Source organism: Episyrphus balteatus, chromosome 2 (assembly GCF_945859705.1).
Source record: "Episyrphus balteatus chromosome 2, idEpiBalt1.1, whole genome shotgun sequence".
NCBI lineage: Eukaryota > Metazoa > Arthropoda > Insecta > Diptera > Syrphidae > Episyrphus > Episyrphus balteatus.
In genome coordinates this window covers 115,382,999-115,408,918 of record NC_079135.1, presented here as the reverse complement: position 1 = coordinate 115,408,918, position 25,920 = coordinate 115,382,999, and the positions used below count along the sequence as shown (strand labels likewise).

General features: G+C 29.7%; 1 protein-coding gene across 3 annotated transcripts in view; it reads left to right on the top strand.

The window, feature by feature from the left end:
• The window catches only part of LOC129908164 (UNC93-like protein), a 71,409-nt gene extending 50,452 nt beyond the window's left edge, over positions 1-20,957 (top strand). For all 3 annotated transcript variants that reach the window (XM_055984493.1, XM_055984494.1, XM_055984495.1), the window contains 7 exons: positions 2,327-2,386; positions 19,058-19,189; positions 19,253-19,449; positions 19,513-19,721; positions 19,792-20,017; positions 20,079-20,709; positions 20,775-20,957. In XM_055984493.1, the coding sequence (XP_055840468.1) occupies positions 2,348-2,386; positions 19,058-19,189; positions 19,253-19,449; positions 19,513-19,721; positions 19,792-20,017; positions 20,079-20,709; positions 20,775-20,921 (1,581 nt within the window). In that variant the 5' untranslated portion in view covers positions 2,327-2,347 and the 3' untranslated portion in view covers positions 20,922-20,957. The remainder of the gene's footprint in view (positions 1-2,326; positions 2,387-19,057; positions 19,190-19,252; positions 19,450-19,512; positions 19,722-19,791; positions 20,018-20,078; positions 20,710-20,774) is intronic.
• Positions 20,958-25,920: the final 4,963 nt, after the last annotated feature.

The window sequence follows — 25,920 nt, the reverse complement described above, 5'->3', positions numbered from 1 at the left end:
GGTGGTGACAGTTATCAGAAAAATTATAAAAAAAAATCGCAGCCATATATTTTGTGAGTTATGGGCATTTGAATAAAAGCCGAAAAAATGGTCACCCTGTGAAGGTTTTTTATGTGCCGTGACTACAAATCTTAATTTTTCTCATTTTTTTCTTTTGTTACGGAACCTTGAATAACCCTGCTACCAAATGCATTCAAAAATTTTTACTCAGCTGCATCAGTTTTAAACTAAATATTACTTTTTTGCCTAAGTACTAAAAAAATGTACATGACTCTAATTCAATGAACCGTAGTGTAAAAAAAATGCACTACGATGTTTCGGCAAGTTACCTTAAGAGTTGGTGTGTTCAATTCTCTTTTCAAAATGGTATAACATTGTTGAGAATAATCCATAAATAACCGAGATAATATTTATTTTCTTAAGAAATCCAACTTTTTTATTAGGTTATTTTTCCATATTATTTAAGTTTTTGTATTCTAAAAGGTTCATTTTAAAATTATTATTAAGTTTATAATTCTAGCTTTTGAAAAAAGTATCAATCAAAACTGTGAGTGTTGCCGTTGTTTTTTAATAATTTTTTTTTATTTTAAGTATTTTTTTTAGAAAATTGCCCCTCCCGCCAAAACGGGGGACATTGACCCCCCCTCCCATAGTAAACAATGATTGTATTTAACCCCTCTACAGAATCTCATTATCAGTTCTTGGTGCTTAAGTTATCGTACTTTCCCCTCAAATGTTTCTGTTTTACTTGAATAAAACTAAAAATGCGAAAAAAAAAGCTAGATTAAAATGGCCATACTTTGGTTAATTTTCAATGAAAAAATTTAGTGAGTACAGCATTTTGAACGAACTTTAATCATCTTTTTTTCTTTGGAGCAACGTTTATGTCTATCTCAACCCAAAAAAAATGTACAAGTAAAAAAGCAAAAAAAAACTCAAAAAATCGATTTTTTTAAAAAAAATTTTTATGATTGTTTCGACTATTTTGGTATGGAAATTTTTTTTTTTTTTCAATTTTTAAAAAACATTATTCCAATAGGAAATTTAAATCTCTACAAAAAGTTATATATGCAATATATCAAAATTTTGCTTGGTTTACGAGGTATATTGAAAAAACCAAAAAAGGGGTTTTTGCACCCCTATCTTCAGTTTCCACCCTCTCATTTAATAGCACTCCGCAGTTTTATCTTCTTTTATAACCCATTGAACGATTCCTGCAATAAAAACCCGTGAACGTCTTAGTTCCTTATTACCCTGTTTTTTTCGACATAATCAATAGCCTATATTAACTGAAGTACATATATTTTCATTTTTCCAACCAACAATCTTGCTTCTATAAAGCTTTACAGAAAAAATGTGCTTTAAGTCCCTTGTCGGGACGATTTTTAAACGATTCATCACACCAAATTGGAAGTAACATCGGTTCTCTATCACTTCATCTTTACATTGATCGAAGTTCAAATTTTGTACCTAGTTTACCCTATTAAAAGAATTTCGAATTTCTAAAGAAATTTTCAATTAAGTTATTTTAGGTATTCAGCAATTTTGTCACTTATTGATGTGAGTATGAAGCATTTTCTCCAGTTACTTTTCAATTTTAGGTAACATTTACCTTCAACTAAAAGTTCCGATGTTTGCTTTCACACTGTCACTATTATTTGTTGTTTTGTTTATTATTTTTTTTAAACAAATAAAAATAACAGCATATATTAAAATTTTACAACTATATGCCATTAAAAGTTAATTCATCTCTTTTTACATTTTTTTATTTCACAAATTTTTACAAACGTGTATAGTTTTATAGTAAAATTTTGTATTCTAACTCATAACTAATCTTGAGTGCAATTACTGACAATGCAATTCATAGAATTCTCCTCTAAGAAAATAAAAACAAAAATTTTCCCATTGACAGAAACTTATAATTCTATTGTTTTATGCGGATATCTTTTTGTTTTTTTTTGAATACAAAAAAAATAAAATTATCTAACTTTGAGATGAGATGGATTCAAATGATTATGTGGCAATAATAGCATTTTTTTTTCTATATATTCAGGAACCTTCTAAACTTTTAACGCCTTTAACATTGCCAATGTTTTTCTATACAGTTGTTCTTTTTTAATGCAATTTGTCTTCTGATGATGGATGGAAGAAAAATAAAAGGGGTGCCAGACGACAGACATTAATTAGCACATAAAATTGTCTATTATTTATCAATTAATGTAGTTATTTTTTTTTTTTGATAATTGAAATGCTAATTATCTTATCTAACATGTGTGTTTTGTTTGATTTTTTTTTTTTTAACTTGTCTTTTTTTCTTTCTTTACAGATAAATATATAGATACCAAAAATGACTGGTTACATATATGACGCCGATGAGCCAGTGAAGGTGAGATACTATAATCATTGTTAATTTTTTTTTTTTTTTTATCCTCATTAATAAATAATAGAAAATAATAACTTGCATAAGTATATTGTACCTAGTTTAGGTACAAATTTTCTTTTGTTTTGTCAAAAAAAACGACAACAAAAATCTAACTTTGATTGTGATATATGATGATGGCACATATTAGATCGAACTCCTATATCATTATCGTCTATATGAGAGAGTATTAGACTAGTTAAGTACTCAACAAGCGTTCCATATTATTGTAATTAAGTGAGCAAATAGTTTATACACAGAGAAGTGAGCTATTATAGATGGAGTATAACAATGTGGTTTATTAATATAACAATGTCAGGGCTTAGGTTGTTGGGTTTGAAAAAGAATATATTCGCAGCTTGTTTATTAAACAAACTCGCGTATATTGCGTATTGGGCACAATTATAGGCGTTAACAGGGAGCCAATAATAATAATAGAAAAAAACAAATTGACCAAGGTGAATTATTAGCAAAAAGAGGGTCGTCACATAAATGCGAGCATTGAGCAAAAAAAAACATAAATATATGTATGCAAATTGTATTATATCACTTCTTATAATTATGCCAAATATGTTGACATACAATTTTTTGTTTAGTTGTTATGTCCTTGTGTTCAAATGTTTCAATTGAACTATATTTGAATGTTAAAACATGATATTTGGTAACAATACAAAAAACCGAAAGACTTTTCGAAGAATTAAAAATCTCTCAATTTGGTTTGACAACAATAGGATATTGGAATTTTAAACAAATAATACGACAGAAATTACAAAGAACCCACCCCACATATTAATGTGATATTTATCGGGGTAACCCATTATACCTTGACGTGAAAACCCGTGATATTCTTTCGGGGTAACCTGAAATACAATTTTTGAGAAATCTGTAATACATATATATATACCGTAGCATTCTGTGATACTTACTGAAATGAAATGTGATACCTTGAAAACCTGTGATACTCTCCAGAAGTCAACACAATATACTTCAGGGACAACCTGTAAGTGGTCCTAAACAGGGTAATCAGTGATCCTTATCAGCGGTACTGTTCCAATGCAAACCAATTTACTATTCTTTGACAATCCGTAATACTTACTGGAGGTTTCTGTGATACTTACTGCAATAACATGTGATATCTATTTACCGGGAAAATGGGTGATAGTTACCAGAGGTCAACCTATGATACTTATCAGGGTCAATCTGTGATACTCAACAGGGCAATCAGTGATACTTATCGGGGAAACCCGTGATACTTAACGAGCCAACCTATGATATTTAAAAGGAAAACTCGGAGTACTTACAGAGGCAATGTCTTGATCCTTATCTGTAAAATCCTGTGATATTTTTCAAAACAACCCGGGGAAGGGTGTGATACTTACCCGGGAAACCTATGATACTTATCGCAATGATTTGTTGTATATCAGTGAAACCCGTAAAATTGAATGGGTAATCTATGACAGTTTGCTCTTCGCCAGAGATAACCGGTAAACCACGTGATACACAATTTACCCCCTACGTCAAAATTAAATCTAAACATGTTTTTTCAATCACTTTTGTACCCAAGTAAAATAAGACTTGATTCAAAAAATTCTGTGTTTGTGAAACCGAAATTTGTATAGTATTCAAATTTTTTTCGAAAGCATTGATATAAATTTTAAAATTAAAAATCACTCTTTCAGAAAGTACTTAAGGGACATTCTCTTGAAATGTCTTTCTTTCAAACTCGTTTAGTGATAACAATTGTGATAAATTTTATCCTTCATGTCCTTTTTCGAGTAAAAGGAAGCAGCTCTCTTCTTGTAGGTTTCTAAAAAATTGGCCTTAATCTATTCTTTACTGGATCTCTTCTCATCATATTTAATAGGTTCAATCCCAAAATCAAAAAAAAATAACTCTGAGATAACCCAGGGCTCCGTTCTGCTTCCAGTTCTTTTCTTAATTTTTATTTATAACTGGCCTTAGTTTCATTTTCAGTTGAATTTCTTCCTCTTCTAGGCACTTTAATCTGGTCATTACTTATAGTTCTTTGCGAAAAAGGACCCAAAGTTAAAGATCAATTAAATCCTCTGAATTCGAATAAAATGAATGTCTTTTTCTTACGTTCAGCTAAAAAAGAAAAACTTGAGTAGATAACACTTCGAAGTTCGAAGATGATATTCAATGTTAAATTCTTCTTGGCTATACCATTTAAAATATTAACTGGCAAGTCCAAGAACGAATTGAAAAGAAAGACCCCAAAATATGCATTGTCTGCAGAAAAAAACCCCATGGATAAATTTTAGGTAGATATTGTATTGATTTATATTTATTAATTGAAAAAGATTCATTGAATTCCAAAGAAAATATAAAAACAAAACAAGTATTTTCCAAGTAAAAATGTCAGTTAAAAAAAAATTGTAAATAATCATGTTTTACAATGTGCACAAGCTCTCACATTCCTAGTAAGTAATCAAAATCACACCTTGTTCTTTAACTTCATGTCATTTTGAGTATATGTAGGTACTTGCAATAAAACATGTCACTGATTGTTTTTTTTTTTTTTAAACACGTCAAGTAGGTAATACAACATGTACGAATACAACAAGTACATAATACTATACAACAAAACAAACCATCATCACAGGGGGAATGACTTGCTGATGCAAGATAAACGTGAATGCGCATTTATGTTCATTGTTTTTTTTAGTCAAGGTCCTATTTTAATTTTAATATTTACATATTTATTTTATTTTTTTTAAAATGATTCATTTTTTTTTTAATGTTTACGGTAAACTTGAAGAACAACAAAAGATTAACATAAACTAATAATAATAATTCAAATAAAAACAAATCTTTTAATGTGTAAACATAGAAATTTTTCCATTTTTTTCTAACTAATTGTTATTTTTATTCGAAAGAATGTGATACAAAAAAAGCTAATTAAGAAGATGTACAAAATTGTTTTAAGGGAATTTTTTTTTTAAAACTATTGACATTTGAACAAGAAAACAAGTCTTGTGAATTCGTTTGAATTGATTTTGTCAAGTCATTGTGAATTTTCTTTTAATGGTACCTAGATGGCAGAAAGCATGCTTGGAGTCGATCTTTGTTTTGGCATAACAAATAACACTCTATTGCGATTGTAAACAAGTGTCAATAATCCTTCTTTTATTTAGTCATAAACGTCAAAATCTTCACTTTGATGAAAGCTACATTTGTGTATCAATTGGAGAGTAATGCCCACTTTTCACGAGTCGATTTTAGCCGCACGATATGTCGTATGACTAGGATTTTTCTATATTGTCACTTTAGTCGCCTGCGATTTACGTTCACACGAGTCGAAAAGCTTCGCCGCATGCCAAAAATCGACTCGTGAAAAGTCCCCATAAGAGTCAGTTTCAAATTTGATTAAGTTACACTTACTAGACAATGAATTTGCCTTTGATTTCTTTTATAACACAACTTGTCAATAAGTTGATTAAAGTCACCAAATGTATGTGTATATAAGTACACGCGATTAAAGTTTTACTTCCCACTTACAGAGATTCACTAAGTAGGTTCATACAATAACAAAACTGTGTTAAAATTATGACCCCCAGATGGTGCTACTTGCTAATCCTTTTGACATTTCTTTACAAAGAGTAAATTTTCATACCTTAACGCCGCAAACGAAGGTATAACTTCAAATCCTATATTCACCTCGCACCTGTCACTTTTAACAAAGAAGAACAGCTGTCACATTTATCATAATTTCATTATTATGAATTATGATCATAAACCCGGAAGATTACTTAGCTGAAAATGTACTTAGACTTTCAAAATACAAAAAAAAAAACAGTCCAGATGAAAGATTGCATTTATTTTCAAGTCAATGAATTATTGCTTTTATTGTTTACATTTTTCTAATAGACTGTTGAACCTGCCTTATTCAATTAAATTCTCAATAAATAATTAAATTCTAAATTGCCCTTTATAATTGATTCCAAACGGCTGCTGCAATAAATAATTATCAAGTTTCTAACACCTTTCACTTAAGAATACAATAATTCTAAGAATCAAACACGTTTTTATAACTAATTTAAAGAAAAGTTATTTTTGTTTGAAAAACAAAAACACTTTCTCTTTAACTATTTTCCTTAACGTCAAAAAAAATAAACAGTAAAACTTCTAACAAATTAGTCACCACAACAACACTGTCACATAAAAACCACCTCTTCTCACCACAAGACTGTATAGGCAGGTAATTATTGTTTTTATGGTATATAATTGAATAGGTACTACTTGCACAAAATCAATTATAACTTAAACTGTTAATTCTAGAAAAAAAAAGCATTCCAACACACAATTTAATTTATACAAAGTTACAGTTGTTCACTTTTGTTTTTGTTTTATGTTCTCTCTCCTCGGAATTGGTTATAAAAATAAAAATAAAACAAAAAAACGTTACCTACTGCCTTCGATTAACTCCCAGGAAAATGTCAGGGTCAAGCAAAAAAAATAACAAAATAAAATGCTGTCTTAATGTCTTTTTTGTTGTTATTTTGGTGACTGTCGTGTTTGTTGTGTTGTAAAAAATGCAATGTCAATAAAAATCTGCATTTTGTGGTTTTTTTCATGCTTATTTTCCCAAAATAATTACCACCTTTTTATTGTCATCATTACAAATTTATCGATAAATTGTATAAATATAAACAAAATTTAGGTCATCACAAGAAGGATAAATTAGAACTCTCCATAAAAAAATATTGATTGTAAACAAACATACCTACCTGCACATAATTTAACAATAAAACGGGATTTTAATTAAACACAAATCTCTTAAATTCACCATACACCACACCAACTTCCGTATACTATTTGAGTTAGTATGCAATTAAAAATTTCAACTCAAGGAAGATAACACTCATTTACGTTACGTTCGGCGTGTTCATATGTCATAAAAAAAAAAACAACAGTGACAAGGATGAACCCCAAATGAACAACGCACGAACGGGTTTTTTTTTATAATCGCGCGCATTAAACACGTTTTATTTACGACCTACTTAAAAGTAGTAAGTATAAACCATGTCCTTGTGAGATATATATTTTTATTATATAGCATTCCAGAATTTTAAAATTAAAAAAAATTCACCATAATAATAAAAAATAATAAATAATTTAAAAGCCAAAAAACATTATCAAGGAATTATCGAGAAGTGTCAAAAGTAGGTATGTTTGTGTACAAAATTTTAAATTAAAACCAAAACTCTGTTAACGATTGCATCAATCATGTAAGGTAAAACGTAATCACAAATAATAAAAACACACAAAAGACAAATACTAAATTGATATTCACCTCGTGTGAAACGTCAAACAATGTTATACAATTTTTATACTATAGATATGCCTTCAAATACAAGTGCGCGAGAAATAACCTTTCAAGGCTTGTTACGCACTCCACTGCATATGTTATTGGTTTTTTTTTTTTTTTTTTTTTTGCTAGTTCAACCAATATTTTAAATGTACAATTTTATTTTTAGGGGAAGTGAGTAGTTTTTTGTTTATTTACGTAATAAATTGTTTTCGATAACATCGATAACATACAAAAAAAAAATGACAGCTACCTGTAAACAAAAGAATGCATCCCTGAACCAATGCAACCAACTCTCGAGCAAAAATAAAGTAACAATTATTTATCAACTTGAAAGTAATAAATTGTTATAATTTTTGTCAAGCTTTTATCACGTGCTTCCTTATATCTTTCTATCTCTTTCTTGCTCATTCACTCTTAATCATACACGTAAAATATGTAAGAAAAATAAAGTTATTTCATGATTGCTCCGTTGTTGGCATAAAAAAACGTAAAGTGTATCTAAAAATAAATCCTCCTCAGAAGAGAAAAGCATAACTTGACCCTAAATGATCGCACCAGGAACAGGTTAATCCACAGTCCACACACGTTATTCCGTCCTGTCATCATTAGTCACACCACGCAGCATCTCTCTCTTCTTTCTGTGACAGTGACAGCGGCTCTTGGCAGCAGCGGTTTTTTTTTCTGTGTAGTTTATTATGCTACGCTTACATTTTGTAAATTTATATATACAAATGACCCATATGATGGTTGGAGACTTGTGGAAAACGAGCTAAAGGTAAAAAAAGAAAAATTTACTGCCGTAATGTCAGAATTCAATAATTCATTAGTCTTAATCGCACTAATTAAATGCAAAAAAGTTAATCATTATCAGAAAGAGAGTGAAAGAGAGGGAAAGAGAGAATAATTCCAAATAAAAGACATCGCACGACTTGGCGGCTGTCCATTTGGTCGGTCTCTCTGTAGTGTGTCTCGCGATTCAACATCTACCTTGAGATCGCCGCGGCTGTCGCGCTGCGCTGCCGCCAATATATGATGCTGTTAGCTGGTTTTTTTTTTGCTTTGACAGACAATTTTCTTACCAATAATGCCGTTCCGCTGTATAATATTAAATCGACATATCGCATTACCACTCTCTCATGATATTATTATGGCTAACACTTTGTCTTATCAACCGGCTTAAACCAGTTAAATCCAGGTCCACAGGAGAGCTCTTATAAGCCGTTTACAAATACCTACTTGAATTTTTTTTTACTGTGAGAGAGCCGCTCACAATTTTGATGGCTGGTTAGCTGTGGATTTGCTATACTTTGACTACTTTTGACGCAGCAAACTGTCAAAGTTGTTACTGTCTTTTTTCTCTCTCTCTCTCTTTTGGTCTGTTTTTTCTGCAATGTGAAACGTGTTTTTTATTCGTTTTGCATTTTAAGTTTTCTGTTTTTTTTTTTTTATTTCACATTTTTGTGACATGAGCTTTATTTTTTTTTCTTCATTTTTTTAGGGTATTTTTTGTGTTGTTTTGTTTTTTGTTGACGTTCGTTAAGACTCTTACTTTGTGTTATTTACCACGAATTACCATACCCTGGCGAGAGTGTATTAAACCCAAAAACACAATCAAGTGTGTGTGGCAACACGGGGCAATCAATTTTTTTTTATTTTTTGAAATGCCAAAGTAAATAAGGAAGAGCACGACCGATCATCATCTTCAAGAGGCAGGAAAGGTATGCAAAAAAAAATGAGGATTGGCACGATTGTGATCCCCAACAACGACCACACTTTCGACAGAGAAAATGCACCTTTTCCTCGGTCGAGTTGTTGATGAGGTTTTGGGTTATTTGTCCAAAAATACACATGGACTGGTTGAACTTTGATTTGGTAACACTTTTTTTTTTTTGCGTTGAGTGTGTTGCTGTTGTTGTTGTTTTTGTTTTTATCGTGCAGAGTGGGTTTTTAGTTCATTGATTTATTGATGTGGATTTATGGTAATTTGTTTTTGTATATCAAGAGATACTGTTGTAAGGTCTTTGACCGTCCTCCAGTTTATGGCTGTTGTTTTTGAGGAAATATAAGGACCTTCGAGTGTTGCCGTTTGTTTGAATTCTAATCAATTATAAAAGTTGATGATTGTGCAAATGAACAAAGAAGTTTTTTTTTAGCTCACATATGGAAGATGAGATTTTTTTATTTATATTTATTGACTTGTGAGAGGTATAGAGTATCGTTTATAAATGTAGTCGCGCGATGCCATAATATGGAAGCTGCTTACAAACAGCCAGCTGCCAGTTTCATGGTCGGTTTTGCGGTTAGAAGTGAGAAGTTGTCTGGTTTATAGTAGATATTAGATAGGTATAGAGGAATTAAAATGGTAATTGATGTTGCTTTTGGATCGTGTTAAAACTACCGGGATTTTTTTTTATTCATCTCTATCAATTCCATACATTCATTCATTCATTTTCTGATTCTTAATGATTCTGACATCAATTTGGGAAAAATAATAATAATATACTGTTTGTGTAACTTTAAAAAAAATGTTGTTTATAATCAATTTAGTATAGAAAAATGCTAAAAACTAATGTAAACATTAATCATTTTGAATATTTTACCTATCAGTTAGGTAGGGGAGTCGCGCAATGCAAAAATATAAGCTATTTAGGTGGAAGTGTTTAAAGTTAGAAAAAAAAAATGAAGATATTATGAGTACATATTTTTATGAGTTGAAAAATTGTTGATCTTCTTGAGAAAATATGCAACCGCATGATTATTATTTTTAATGACCTGGAAAAGGAAATTTGTTTGTTAAATTTGTTAATTAAATATTCAAATAGAAAAAGAAAAAATAAGTATATTGAGAAATAAAATTAGTAATATAGGAGTAATAATAATGAAGGAAATGACTTCCGTTGGGCACCATTTTATGATCCGGGCTCGTTAATCCTGTAATTTAAATCATAAATCAGTGACATTTGAAGCTTATTCATTTATTTCAATGCTTTATGGAAAATTCTGAGTAGTAATTACAAAAAAAAAATACTCACGTTGGGCGCCAATTTAAAAGTCAAGGTCCAGTGATCCTGGTTCAAAATCAGCTGCATTTGGAGCTTTTTCTCAAATTTCAATGCTTTCTTTGCAATGATATACTGTAATCTATGAAATTTGACTCGCATTGCGCGCCAATTAAGAATCGAGAGCCAGTCTTTTTTGATTTAAAGGAGTAAATAAGCTGCATTTGAGGTTTGATTTCAATACTTTATTAAAATTCTATTCATCATCTAAACGGCAATATATTTGGTGAATATGAAGCTTACTCAAAGATTTGAATGTTTAATGAGAAATTGTATGCACTTAAATACTGAAGTCTAGAGGAAATGACTTGCGTTGGGCGCCAATCAATCATTCAGGTTTCATAAATACTAGATTTCAATCACAAATTAGCTGCGTTTGAAGCTTATTCACAGATTTAAATCTTCAATATAAAATTTAAAGGCATTAATATACTTCTATTTGATGGAAGTAACCTGCGTTGGGCGCCAATTAATATTCAAGGCTCAGTAGTTCTAATTTAAACACAAAATCAGCTTGCTCAATTATTTAAATGTTAAATGTGAATTTTTTGCAATACATTTATGCAATCTCACGCGCTGAAATATGAAATTTTCAGAAAAAATGTTCTACAATCTAAAGAAATTAGATCGCGTTGGGAGCCAATTCATATTCAGAGCCCTTTTTTTTCGATTTAATATAATAAATTTGCATTTGATATTCGATCACAGATTTTCATGCTCAAAATGAAACTGTTGTCTATAATGCATTAAAATCTAGAGAAAATTACTGCAATTGGGCGCCATTTAAAGTTCTGGATGAAGTTATCCTATATTTGAAATACTAAGTCAGCTAATTTGATGCTTGACTCAAAAAGCTTTAATGTTTACAGTAAAATTTTAAGCAACGAAACACCAAAATCAAAATAAAATTACTCGCATTGGGCGCCAATTAAAATATAAAGGGGCCGGAAATTCTGGCTTTCGAATAATAAAATAGCCACATTTAAAGTTTTTGACTGATCCACATAATCTGAAATTCTTAGTTACATAATAAGATAGCTCACGTTGGGCGCCAATATTCAAAGTTAAAAAATTTGGGATTTTAAAATATAGATCAAATGAATTTAAAGCTTGGTCAATTGAGCGCTATGATAAGTTCCATGCCCAGTAAGCTACAGTTTTCTAATTAAAAGGTTGTAAGCTCTTTTTGCGCATAAGAAAATATTCCTACACCACCATATAAAGTAACATCAACCCAGAATCTTTGTACTATCAATTAAAATAAACTCAATGTAAAACAAAAATATAAGGTGAAACCTATTCGTGTATAACAATTAACTTCTATGTAATTTCTTTCTTCCGACAAGCTAGCAACTTTTAAGCAGGGTAATCTGCTTTAGTGCAAAACATCAATAAGCATTGTTTTGATAACAATCCAATCAATGATTGTATATCTCCCTGTCAATTGAACAACATAAACAAGACAAAAATAGCACTAAGAATATTAATAACAAACAAAATTAAACCTAAGGTACCTATAAACCTGGAAAAATAGATCAAAACATCCGCGCACCGCCAGTATATTATTACCATCACCCAACTTACTTATTTACAGTGATATGTTATTTACACGTCTTTGACATACCGCCCGTATTAAATTTCGAGGTAGGTATGTTAAGCTTGTATTATATTTGAGATTACAATAAGGGCTCCATTGCAACTAGAATTTATCTCGTATAACATTCAAGCGGGTATTGGATTTCATATAGAAGTTGTTTATAAGTTTTTTTTTTTTATCACAAAACTGCATTATCACTCAATTCAATGCAAAGCTATAACCTCGTTGGATAATTGAAAAACTATTTATGCATAAAATGTACAATGCAATTATAAATAGAAAAAATTCTTGTATTATGTTGGTTTTTCAATAATTAAAAAAACAAGGTTTTTTTTCGGTCAGGAATTTCAAATAAACAAAACATTTTAAGGTCCATGTAATTATCAATCAAACTACCGAAGCTGAAACGAAGCGTTAAAGAACTAAAAGCTTCCAAAAGATTTAACATAGGAAATGTTTTTTTTTTAAGATTATTTCCGCACCAACATACTTTTTTATGTACATTAACGTAGAAGGCAAACCAATTGACACATCTGACTTGGGTTCACCAACAATTTCTTCCTCTGTTTTTATTCTGTTGGTTATTCATCAGAGAGACTTAATAAATTGTAACGAGAATACGAAGAACATAGCTTCTTAAAACAAAAATGTCTTTTGTGTAATTTTTATTAGCTTTCAAGTACCAAAGGAACATGTCAAGTAATTAAATTTTTTAACCAGTGAAAGATACAAAGAAGACAGATAACACCAGTTTAATCAAACAAATAAGAGGATCGAGCTAGTTTTTGTTTCTGTTTCTGCGATGCCAATTGAAATGATTTATCATCAATTAATTAACTGTCTATGGTTGGTGAATCTATAAACTATAAATATTAACACGCAGTAATAACAAATTTTATCTTGAGGATTAGTTTGTAGTTTGTGTTCTGAAAACCGGAAGTTAACGCGTGTATTTTCATGGAAGTTCTAATAAAATTTAGTTTTATGGAATTTTACCAAGAATTCAATAATTTTCCTTGAAAACTTTTGAAAAAGTGTTATTTTTCTAACCTAGAGTGAAATGAAACGATCTGTCGTACGAGAGGAGTTCCACAGGAATCAAAAAAGTGACAATACATTTCCAATTTAAATGAAAATATTTTTGTAACTTTCAGCTTTTGCAAGTTCTCAATCACTGAAAAGAAACTTAGTGCTGATATCACAAATTCCATAAAAAAAAGATGACCTGATACAATAATAACCTTTAGCATATTAGGAATATCCCGCGTTGGGCGCCAGTTTAGTTTTAGGCCCCAGTTGCACCGATTTAAAATTTACAATCCGATGTATTTGAAGCTTGAATTGTGATTAAAATTGTTTGATGCGAATATATTTGCAAAATATACTGCAATATAAAGAAATTATCTGACGTTGGGCTCCAATTTAAATTCAGAAATATGTAATCGTTGATTTAAATAATAAATCAGTAGCATAAGAAATTTAGTCACAGATTTTTATCGACAATGCATTGCAATTTTAGGAAAAAGACTAGCAATGGGAGCGAATTTAAGTAACATATCCAGTTTAAAGTAATAAATCAGCAGCATTAGATTCAAATTCCACATGTTTAAATTATTTCAATAATGTGAAATTCTTAAAAAATGGCTCACGTTGGGCGCCAGTTTTAATTGTATACTAAGTTACGATGCAGTTACAGCTTGCTAACACATTGCAATAAGAAAATATTTGTTAAAAATGAAGTGGGTCGTATTGGACGCCAATTAAGGTTTGATTTCCAGTTATCCTGAGTTAAAAAAATAAATCTGCTGCATCTAAAGCTGCAGTATCCCCTTCCCCCCCCCTTTTTGAATTACTAATAAACTGAAGTTGATAAATTGCGAAGAGCTCTGAAGTTTTGCAATTTTAAAGTTATTAAAGGGCTTGTCTATTCGATTGTTTATTTGATTTGCTTTTATACTACCACAAATTTGTAATCGCATTTCATTTCAACAAACACCAGTAAGCTATGCCAAATTAAAAGTCAACAAAAGTTCAAATTGCCTGAAAGTAAAATAAAATTTCAAATCGCAATACATGTGTCCATAAAATATTTTGACAAATGTTTTTTCTCTTAAATCTATTTATTCAATTTTTTTCCATCAGACTGGATCAATTAGATTTTTTTTTTTTTGTATATACATTATGCATTTCACATGTTATGTTGACAAAAAGAGAAACATAAACAATGCCTACACGTTTTTAAATTCTTTTATTTTTTTGCCGGAATTAGAATATAATTTTTCGCACGAGTTTGAAATATAATAATACAAGTATTTCTGTTATACATTTATTCATACTACTGGTATATGTATATGTGTACAAACAAATATGAGTGCAAATACAAATATGTCAATTAACTATTCATGAATATAATAGCATGAGATTTAATTAATTCTATTTGTGTGTGAAATTTTGTTTTAAATTAAACCAAAAAAACTATGTGACGTAGATACTATATACCTTTTATTAAACTATGACGTAATAATTAATTAGGAATTCAACCTGTACTATATTTTTTTCATTGTTTAAAATTTGTATCATATTCAAATACAATTCGAAAAAAAAAATCTTCTTTATCTACGCCATTATTTTTTTATTTCAAAGATGTGTATAAATTTTGTGCCAATTTTTATTGACACAGTTGTTGTTTTCTGACAAATATAACAATTATTAAAGTATTTTTTTTTCAAACTTTTTTTCTATTTATACAGCAGTGGATTAATTAAAGAATTCTTTTTTTTTTTATTTTTACGTAATTATTTGTTTAAGGGGGTTAGACTTTATAAATATTTGAAGCAAAAAAAAAAAAAAAAACAAGGTTAATACAATTTTGGCACGTTTTTAAATTGATTAATTTGTATTAAAAAACATAAAAAGTTGGTTCCGGAAGACTTTATGAGTATTAAAAAAATTAATCAATAAATCAACAATTGAAAATTTTGCAAATAATAAAATCGCTTATAATTTTGGATTTCGCTGTTGACACCAAACGAATTACAGAAAGTGTATAGACATCCTTGATTCTCAATTATGAACTAAAATTGATATAAAAATGTCCAAACATTTCAACACAATTATAAAAATATTGGCGACTTAGTATTATACTGACTTCTGCGAGTTAAAATAAAATTAGTAGACACGAAGCCCTAATTAATTCATTCATTTAATTTTGCAGTTTGCCCTGCATCATTTTTCATCTCCTGAGAATTTTAAATCTTCTTTTTAAAATTGCATAATGGAATTTGATTAAAACTTAAAATTTGTAAAAAAAAAATAAGGCGAGAAAAAACTTTTAAAAAGTACGTATACGCCACAGTGAACAAATGAAGTACCTTCACATTTTTGCAATAAATTTATCATGAATATAATATATTTTTGAATCACTTGACTTTATTATAAAGCTAACACGGAAATAGTTAAGTGGAAATGTTTTCGAATTCCGATCGAACAAAAATATTTCAGGTGAAAATGAGACTAAAAATGTTGTGTTCCCTAAACTAAAAGTTAGTATATTTTTCCCAAACTATTTCTTATGATCAAACTGGTTGTTAAAAAACTTTTGTATAAATAAATATTAAATTTATGAAAAGTTTATCTCAAAATCAGCAAATTAATTCGATTAAAGTATGAATGAGTCACCTTAACCAAAAAAAAAAAATAAATAAAAACGTCAGAGATATCGCTTTGTTACTCCAAGAGAAGAATTTTTATGTGATATCACATGCATAATAATTAGCATATTTTATTTAATAATTTATTAGAATTAGTGCATTAAATTTGGCGTCTGCCAATTAACAGGTGATATTTGCCATCAAATCGACAACAACCTGCCATACAGCTTGTTTGAATATGAGGTTTTGGGGGATAATTTTTTGTTTTGTTTGTTTGTAAATTTATCTCATCTAACACACATTGATTTTTTGTGTAGTTTATTTTATTTTTTAGTGAAGTTACTTGATTTTGTTTGTTATTGTATTTTTGGTAAATAAATTTAAGTATTTTGTTAATGTTATCTTTCATCACAGGGAAACGTGCAAACTTGCATTGCTTGAGTAGTAAGAATTGATTGATGGGTAAATCATTTTGCACGTGTCACAGAATCGATTTTTTTTTTGGTCTGCCAAAAATAATGATTTATTTGTTAATTAGAAGATCGTTTTTCTTCCATCTTCAAAACAGAACAATAAAGTCTAAGATGGACAATTATTATTAAACGCTACTGCCTTAAGGTTAGATTCATTGTCAGTACCAAAGTTTAAGGGAGGCAAGAAAGTATCACTTAAGTATTTAGGTAATAAAGCTCGAGTGGAACTTACTCCGATAAAATTAACTTATGTAAAAATCACTCTTGGATTAAGAACCTTGGATTTCCAACTCTAACAACTTAGTTAGCAAAAATCAATACCGTTAAATTTGTAAAATTCTTCACAAATTCAGAATTCGTTGGAACCTTCATAAAAATGTTTATCAGAGGTTTCTTTAGATAACAATAGAAGTTGTTCAAACTCAATTGCTAATCCAGTTGTTTGTTTATTTTTTTAACGTTTAAAAATTTCCATGGAAAAAGTGGGTTAATAAGTATAATCTTTCACTTTTTCAATTGTAAGAGTGACTCAGTTGTTGTGAGCTTTAGTCTACCGAGAGAAATTTTTTATTTATTTATCATGATATTCTGGCGATAATAAAATTTAATACCTCTTTAAGGTCGATTTTAAATAAACAATAAACAGTGCAGTGTCTGTACCAAAATGATTTAACGATTTTTTTATCAACAAATATTCTTTACAATCACTTTAAGATCAACTTACAACTAATACGGTACAAGCATAATTAAATTGTTTTTGGCACAGGTGGATCGATTATTTTAATAGTAATTTTAAGAGTTGACAAAATTAACCGAAGGGTCTGATTGTTTGTCGTCTTCGAGGTAATTTATCCTTTTAAAGTGCAATGAGAATTGTGTTTTGAGGTTGATTATTTAGGGCTAGCATTTATGTGTCCATCCATGGTAAAGTGGAACTTTAACTTGAAATTATAGCGCCATTCAGCTTTTTTCGTCATCACCTTATGTTGATGGTAATTGATAGCAAGCCCCATACAACAGTTCAGACTCACTATTGTAAGGATTGTGGTGCCATACAATCTTTTCACTGCTAAAATTTGGTAGAGTTCGAGTCTCGAAATCATCTCGAATTATACTTGTTGGAGAAGCCCGACTTCTGCGGCTTAAATTGAGTATAACTGGCATTCACGCCTCGAAATTCTTAGATCATAGTTCTTGGGAAAAACGGAATTACATAATCTAAGATTGGAAATGTTTCACATTTTAGTCTCGAAATTGTTGGATTAAAATTATACTCCTTGGAAAACACCGATTTCCACCGCTTAAATTAGGTATATCTGACACTCGAGTCCCGAATTTGTTAGAACCGAATAAATTATAGTGCTTGAAAAAAAATTGACGTCCAGTACCTACTTAAATTGGATATATCTGGTATTCGAGTCTCGAAATTCTTACACGAGCCCGGTTCGGAAGCTTTTAAGGGGGGAAATCCCTCTGGAATTTTTTATTTTTGCATTATTTTTTTTTTGCGTAATAAATTTATTTATCAACCGAAGAAACTATTTTCAGTGGTCTTTGCCTTAAATGAAGCCTCAAAAGTGCCTAGATAGTCCCGAAACCAATGCGTTCCGAACCTACCATAGTACGAAAACGAAAACTTTAAACGCATTTTTTTCGAAACTAGTTTTTTTCCGCGCCGTGCAATGTAACTCAAAAACTAATGAAGCTATCGACTTGAAATTTGAAGCAAATTACTCCTTAACTTATTGGCCACAACATGAACCTAAAAGTTGAATAAAATTTGTACAGTAAATATTTTTTTTAACTACTTCTTTGTAAAAAAAAAACATGTTTTTTTCGTTTTTTTGATTTCTAATTTTTATTTTTCATTTAAAAAAAATAAATTTAGGTTCATGCAATGCGTACTAATATCATCTAACGGAAAAAAATTTTTTGATTTAAGATGATTTCCTGGACCTGTGCATTGCACGGCGTAAACTAGAGGCGTCAACTTTGAAAGGCTCCAGAGCCGCCATTTTGTTATTTTTTCATTCCAAAAAAAATTTTTTCAATACTTAACAATGTCAGTAATATCTTGTATTCTTCCAAATTTCAATAAGTGCTTTCAGTTTTTCATAAAAAAATATTGAAAAACTTGTCGCCCAGAGGTATTTCCCCCCTTAAGGTATCCAGGGTACATTCTATAAAAAACGACGACGAAAGAAAATTTGCGACAGATACAGAACAAATTCTTTCGTTTTTCAAGTTGTATGAATCAAACCTTTCGCACACACGAAAACGTTTGTTCGTTTTCGCCATACAGAATCTCACCCAAGAAAATCACAATAGCAAATGAACTACATCTTCCAGTTCCCTGAAAGTGCTTACTTAAAATAAGGTAGCCAAAGCCTTGAAAATAATTAGATGTTAGACTTCTTTCTTAAAGACTCTATTAGATTTCTTTTAACTCATTCAGATTTTTTTTTTAGTTTTAAATTTTGCATATCCAACAAATTCTAATTCAATTATTATTTTACTATACTTTCAGCCAAAACCAATTTCTGACGATACTGTGTCCATCAGAGAAAAAGTCACACTATCCAAAGGAGAAAAATGGCGAATTCTAAAGAATATCAGTATAATATCGTTTGCCTTTATGGTACAATTCACAGCTTTTCAGGTTAGAAATAACACTTTTCCCACTTAACCAACATAATCTAACTTTTTATATTATTTTTATTAGGGTACGGCTAATTTACAGTCATCGATTAATGCCAAAGATGGTCTAGGAACAGTATCCTTAAGTGCAATTTATGCAGCTTTAGTTGTATCGTGTATATTTTTACCCACCTTGATTATTAGACGATTAACAGTTAAATGGACATTGGTCTTCAGTATGTTATGCTATGCTCCATATATTGCCTTCCAGTTGTATCCAAAGTAAGTCTTAAAACCCATTTAAATTACAAACAACTTAACTAAACTTTTTCTCTTCTTAAAAAGGTTCTATACTTTGGTACCAGCTGGTATTCTAGTCGGTTTGGGTGCAGCTCCAATGTGGGCTTCTCAAGCTACATATCTCACGCAAGTTGGACAAGTTTATGCTAAAATAACAGAACAAGCTATTGATGCTATAATTGTACGATTCTTTGGATTCTTCTTCTTGGCCTGGCAAACAGCTGAGCTATGGGGAAATTTAATTTCTAGTTTGGGTAAGGTTTTTAACTATAAAGTTCCATAGAAGTCGATAGTTTTCTAACTTATATTTTTGAAATTGTTCAGTTCTCTCAAGCGGTGGACATGGAGGCGGTGGTGGTGGTGGCGAAAGCTCTGTTTCCGAAGAAGATCTTCAATTCTGTGGTGCTAACTTCTGCGTACATGGAGCCAATGGACATGCCAATTTGGAACGTCCACCAGATGATGAAATCTTCGAAATCACCATGATTTATATTTCTTGTATTATTGCTGCTGTCGCTATTATTGCTATATTCCTTGATCCTCTTAAACGGTATGTTTTGACCCACTTTTTCTAAAAAAATATCAATTTAACATTTGAATTTTCACCACAGGTATGGTGAAAAACGTAAGGGCTCACAATCAGCTCAAGAAATCTCTGGATTAGAACTTTTATCAGCTACATTCCGTCAAATGAAGAAACCAAATCAACAACTTTTGATCCCTATCACTGTATTCATTGGCATGGAACAGGCCTTTATTGGAGCTGATTTCACTCAAGCCTATGTGTCGTGTGCTTTGGGTATTCATCAAATTGGATTTGTCATGATTTGCTTTGGAGTTGTCAATGCAATTTGCTCAATATTATTTGGATCAGTGATGAAGTATATTGGAAGGCAGCCAATTCTTGCATTGGGTGCAGTTGTTCACTTTACAATCATTATTGTTATGGTTGTTTGGAAGCCACATCCAAGTCAGCCAATCATCTTCTTTGCAATGTCTGGTCTTTGGGGTGTTGGTGATGCCGTATGGCAGACACAAATCAATGGTCTCTATGGTCTGCTCTTCCGACGAAACAAGGAAGCTGCTTTCTCAAACTATCGACTCTGGGAGTCTGCAGGTTTCGTTATTGCTTATGCTTATGACACAACCTTGTGCACACGTGTGAAGCTATATATTCTCCTGACAGTTTTGGTGTTGGGTGTTATTGGTTATGTTATTGTTGAGATCCTCTACAAGAGGAAGGTAAGATTAAAATACTTATCCTTGGTCATTTGGATGATATTAATGTTTCCTATTTTTTTTTATAGCAACGTAAACTTAAGAAACAAGAAGCTAAGGATAAGGAAGCCGAAGCTGCAGCAGCCGCCGCAGCAGCAGCTAATAAAGATGAACCCGAAGAAACCGATGATGAACTTGATGAACTCGAAGAAGATATTGTAGTCACTCATTTTTAGTTTCAACGATTTAAATTTTAAACAAAAAAAAAACAATCGCTTCTCTCAAGCAAGTGCAATCTTAACTTAAATTTTGAAAAAAACAAACGAAAGAGAAGAGCTGGAACCTTTAAAAAACAGAAAACAACAAAAAAAAATTGATCGAGCAGTACAATATTAATAATTGAATCGAAATGCTTATAGTTTCTTTTGATGAACAAAAAATCAGAGTAGGAGAAGAATAACTAAAAAAAAAAACAATAATATTTTATACAAATTGTATAACTTATGTTTATTTGTTAAAAAAAAGCATTGTTCCATTTTCGTTAAAGTTAAGTGGAAAAATAATTAATAAATTATTAAAGTTACGCGAGATATAATTTAAAACAAAAAATTGTCCAGCAGATTCCTATATAGTTAATTTATTTTTATTTTTTTTTTCTCTAAGTTTAAGTATAAAATATAAAAAAAATACATTTAATGTATAGTTTATGTATAATGTTTTAAAAACAAGCAAAAAATAAACAACAACAAACCACAAAAAAATTGAAGAAGAAAATATTCTGCTCAGTATTATAATGTTAAATTTTAAGCGAATAATAAAAAAAAAAGTTTAAAAAATGTTAAGACAAAAAAATTTATATTTCCTAAATTGTTTAATTTTTTTTTTGTTTGTTTGTTTGTGTTTGTGACTCTTTTATTGAATATACAACACACACTCATACATACATACACATAATGCCTTTTGTTTTGTGATTGAAAAAAATAAATATACAAATATTTTTTAAAAAATATATAAATTTACTCGTATATTTAAAACAAATGAAGAAGAAAAAAAATTATTAAAAAAAAATTCCTCTTTACAAAAAACTACATAAACATTTTTTTTTAAGGTGGACAAGTTGTTAACTAAGGAAAATTTGTGTAAGTTATGGGTGGGATATTTCTTTTATTTTTTTCTTTAGTTTATATTTTATTAGTTTTCTTTGAATCATAGATTAAAATTATAATGAAATCTTAGATGTTCAAGTCATTCAAGTATGTTTTTTTTGTGACTTCATCTTTGGTAGTAAATATAAATAAATAAAAATAATTTTTAATTATTTAAAAAAAAAATAATAATAAAAACTTTTAAAACAATTATTAGAAAAATAATAATTTTAATTTTTAAGTGTTTATGTTTTATTTAAGTGATCATTGTGTCATCTAGAAGAGTATTGCAAATGTCAAACAAATATGAAAAATATTGTGGAAATTTGATGTAAATATAATAATTATAAAAATAAAATTTAAAATGTCTTTTTATTTTCTGTTATACCTTATGGTCATGGATGTTACAAAATTTAATTTGTAAATTGAAACATATTTAGGTTGTCAGTAGTTCAAATTATTATGGGAATAAATCAAAACTGGATGCAATTTATCAATTACACTTAGGACACATTAAGCGAAGGATTCTACCAAATTCCTACTTTTGATACAGATTTTCTCTCTTAAGCTTTGCAAATAACCAGGAGGAAGAGTGGGGAAAGACGTGTTTAAGTCAAAAATGATAAATACCCAAGATAAAATGCCAATAATAAGCTAAAAATCCTTATTGCATCTCAGCTTTATAGGATATTTTTTCTTGCGGTAAAAGAAAAAATACCAACTGCCAGCAACTATTTCAGACTGATCAAAATTTATTTATTTAGATACTTGAGGCACAATTTTTCTTACAGAATTAGATATGGTCAAAGAAGAACTTCTAACTTCGTTCTAAATTCTTATCTCGGCTTTGATGAAGTTTAACTTAATCATTATTATTTTTATCTTTCCAGTTATATAACTCAAAGTTCTATAAAAAAAATTTCCTCTGCTACACCCAGAGAAAAAGTAGTTAGTATCGGGATAACTATAGAATATATTCAAATAGTTTAAAAAAAAATGGTTATTTGTGACTATTTTAGTAGTCAATCAAAGTACCTACTCGTATTCTCCAAATTAACTATTTAATAGTCAATTTTAACTATTAAAATAGTAATATGTGACTATTTAGTCAATAATGACTATTTAAAATAGATCCCGGTTTTAACTATTAAAATAGTTATTTTTTCTCTGAGTGTATTTAAAAAAAAAACTTTCATAACTAAGTGGTAATTTTTTTTTTAACATTACTGAAATTCTTCACAATTTTATCACAATTTTATCCAATGAATAAAAAAACACAACCTTCAAATATTTATCGTTTAGAAAAAAAATTTAATAGCCATATCATATTGCCCCTATTCACCTTATTTAATGATTGATTTTTTAAAAATCTTTTTCATAATACTTTTTGTGTATGCAGCCGGTATTCATCGATTTATAAAAAGTTATCAGTAATCTGTGTCTTCTAAGATGGATGGTTTTTAAGATAGAACAGGCAAATTAGTAAGTGAAATCGCATTTTTCGCGAGTTTGTCAAATAATGAAGTTCGTCAGATATATGAAAAAATGTCACCCTCACTTTGACCAACTTAAAAATTTTGTCCTGCAAAAAATGCAATTTAATGCTCATATTTTGACTAATTTTCATGGGCTAAAATAGCTAGACAAAATTTAGATTGACTTTAATAATGCTAATAGTAAAATTTGTTCATTGATTAAACTGTGCAAAGAAACATTATTTGTCAACTCAACTATTTTTGAAAATAGACGAGATCTTTTTTAAGTCACGAGTGGGACAAAAAATGGAAATGATTTTGAGACAGAGTGTGTTCCTACAAAATGTTTGCGCATTTATTTCAAAAGCGAAAAATTGAGCCAGTGTTCTTCTAAAATAATTTTGCCAGTTGCTCGAGCTTTTAAAATTTTTTTAAAAGGCATTCATTGCTTTATAGTTTTTAGAATTCATTAGTGACCAGTAAGAAGACAACGGTTCTTTTAAAATGCAAAAATATAAGTTTAATGCATACATATGTGATATAAAACGGTATCTTTTTTGATAAGATTTTCGAATCTGTAGATTATTTGACATTCTTTAAAATGCCTTCCAAAATGGTTTTTATTTTCAAAAACCTAGTATTTTGAAAAAGCAGTACAAGGATTTTTGCCGGTTGTTCACAACTCGAAAAAAAACGCTCTTAAATGGCATAGTTGTTGGAGAAGACAAGGTTCGTAAAATCAATATTTTCGAATAAGATTACTGCAAGTACTAGTACAGTGTAATGTTTAGCTACGACCCAAAATTGGCTCTAACATTCCTTAAGTTTGCAACAAAGATTTAGAATGTTATAATTTTTAATTATTTGTTCACCTGGATGGTTCGCAGAATTCTCTTCTATGTTTGCAAATAATAGATTGCGTCTTCATGTTCAACAACAACTTTTATCAAAAACAAAATACATTATTATGAGAACTACTTATAAATGAATCTTAAAGCACATGTTTTGATTAATTGGCATTGACATGTTTATCAATCCAAATTGCGTATTTTAACTTACAAGAAGAACAACAAAAAGCTTAAACTGGTACATATTTATATAGATTTTAGAACGTAAATATTTACTTTTTCAATCAAGACTTATTGTGAGTTTTTATTTCTTTTTTGCACCATTCTTACATCCGGAAGTTGATGTTATTTTTTTTTAATTTCTTCAAGGCCAATAAATATATCAGAATAAAGAATAAAAAAAAACCTAATTTGAAAAATGGGTTTGCTATTACCCACTTGAATAAACATGATAACTGGTATTTAGAAACAAATAGGTACTCCGTACTTACGTAGGTACACGAATATTGATGGTGGTCTTTTCATTTTTACGTTTAACTCAGGTTAATTAAGCATTTTACCTTTTGTGTGAGAGATGTTTGGTTAGATTGGTTTGTCAATGATACAAAGAAAATTAAAAGAGTTCTTTATCTTACGAGTGTTTAGCTGATGTGTTCCAATTAGTAATTTTATTATTTAATTCCTAAAATACTTAGGAAGGTCGTTGGAGCATATTATGCAATTGAAACATTTTAATTAATTGTGAAATAAAATTATTATTGAATACCAAATTTAAAAAAAGACAGTCTTGTTAACTAAGAAAATAGGTTCATACTATGTTGTTTTTTGGTATTTATTATGGCAAATTCAATAAAGCAACTTCGTAGGCAATTTAGGGTAGATTGAAATCTAAAGCTTTCATTCAAACCATTACTTAAATACTAACTTCTTGTTTTAAAGTGTGCATCAATATTTTAATAAACATTTACACACAACACACTAACCTCTCAACTTATTTCAAGACCACTTGCATATTGAGAGATAAAAAAGGTATTCGCTGCGATATGAAAACTTATAAATTGATAAATTCAAGTTGAAATTTTGAAGAGACTAGCGCCGGAAGCCATTATAGGCAAATAATTGTATTTTGGGTTTTCGATATTGATTTGTTTTAAATTAATGGTTTTAATAGCCACTTTATATCAAGTAGATACAAATACCCGTATCTGATTTTCTTATCAGTGAATATACTTTGGATAGCAAGAGCAAGTTCAATATTTGTATTAATCACCATAATGATTCACGAACGAATTAAGGAAATACCTACCTCTTAAAAATGACTTTCTTCATTTAAATTTTTAAGGAAATATTCGACCTTGCGAAGAAAAGCTACTTTTTCCATCAAATTTTTAAAAGCACAAGTAGGTAGAGGATTCTTAAATCTTGTAGGATTTAAATCGATTTAAAATCTCAAGTTTCAGCTTCCAGTTGATATCCTGTTCATTCAGGGATTTTTGTATCTCCTTTATTATTGGAATTTAAAACCGAAATGCTTCACAGTTAGGTAAATTACGATTCGTATTCATGGATAGAGCCTTCTATTAAAATTGATTTGTTTCTACAGTACAAAAAATACTTTTTATAAGAAATTTCGTCTCATCTGGGTAGATATTAGAAAACGAATACATGGTTCCAGATCCTCGTTTTCATATAGAAAAAGGTTACGTATACACCACATCAGTGACCCGTAAACTTGAAAACAAAATAAATTGTTTAAATAAGAATTTC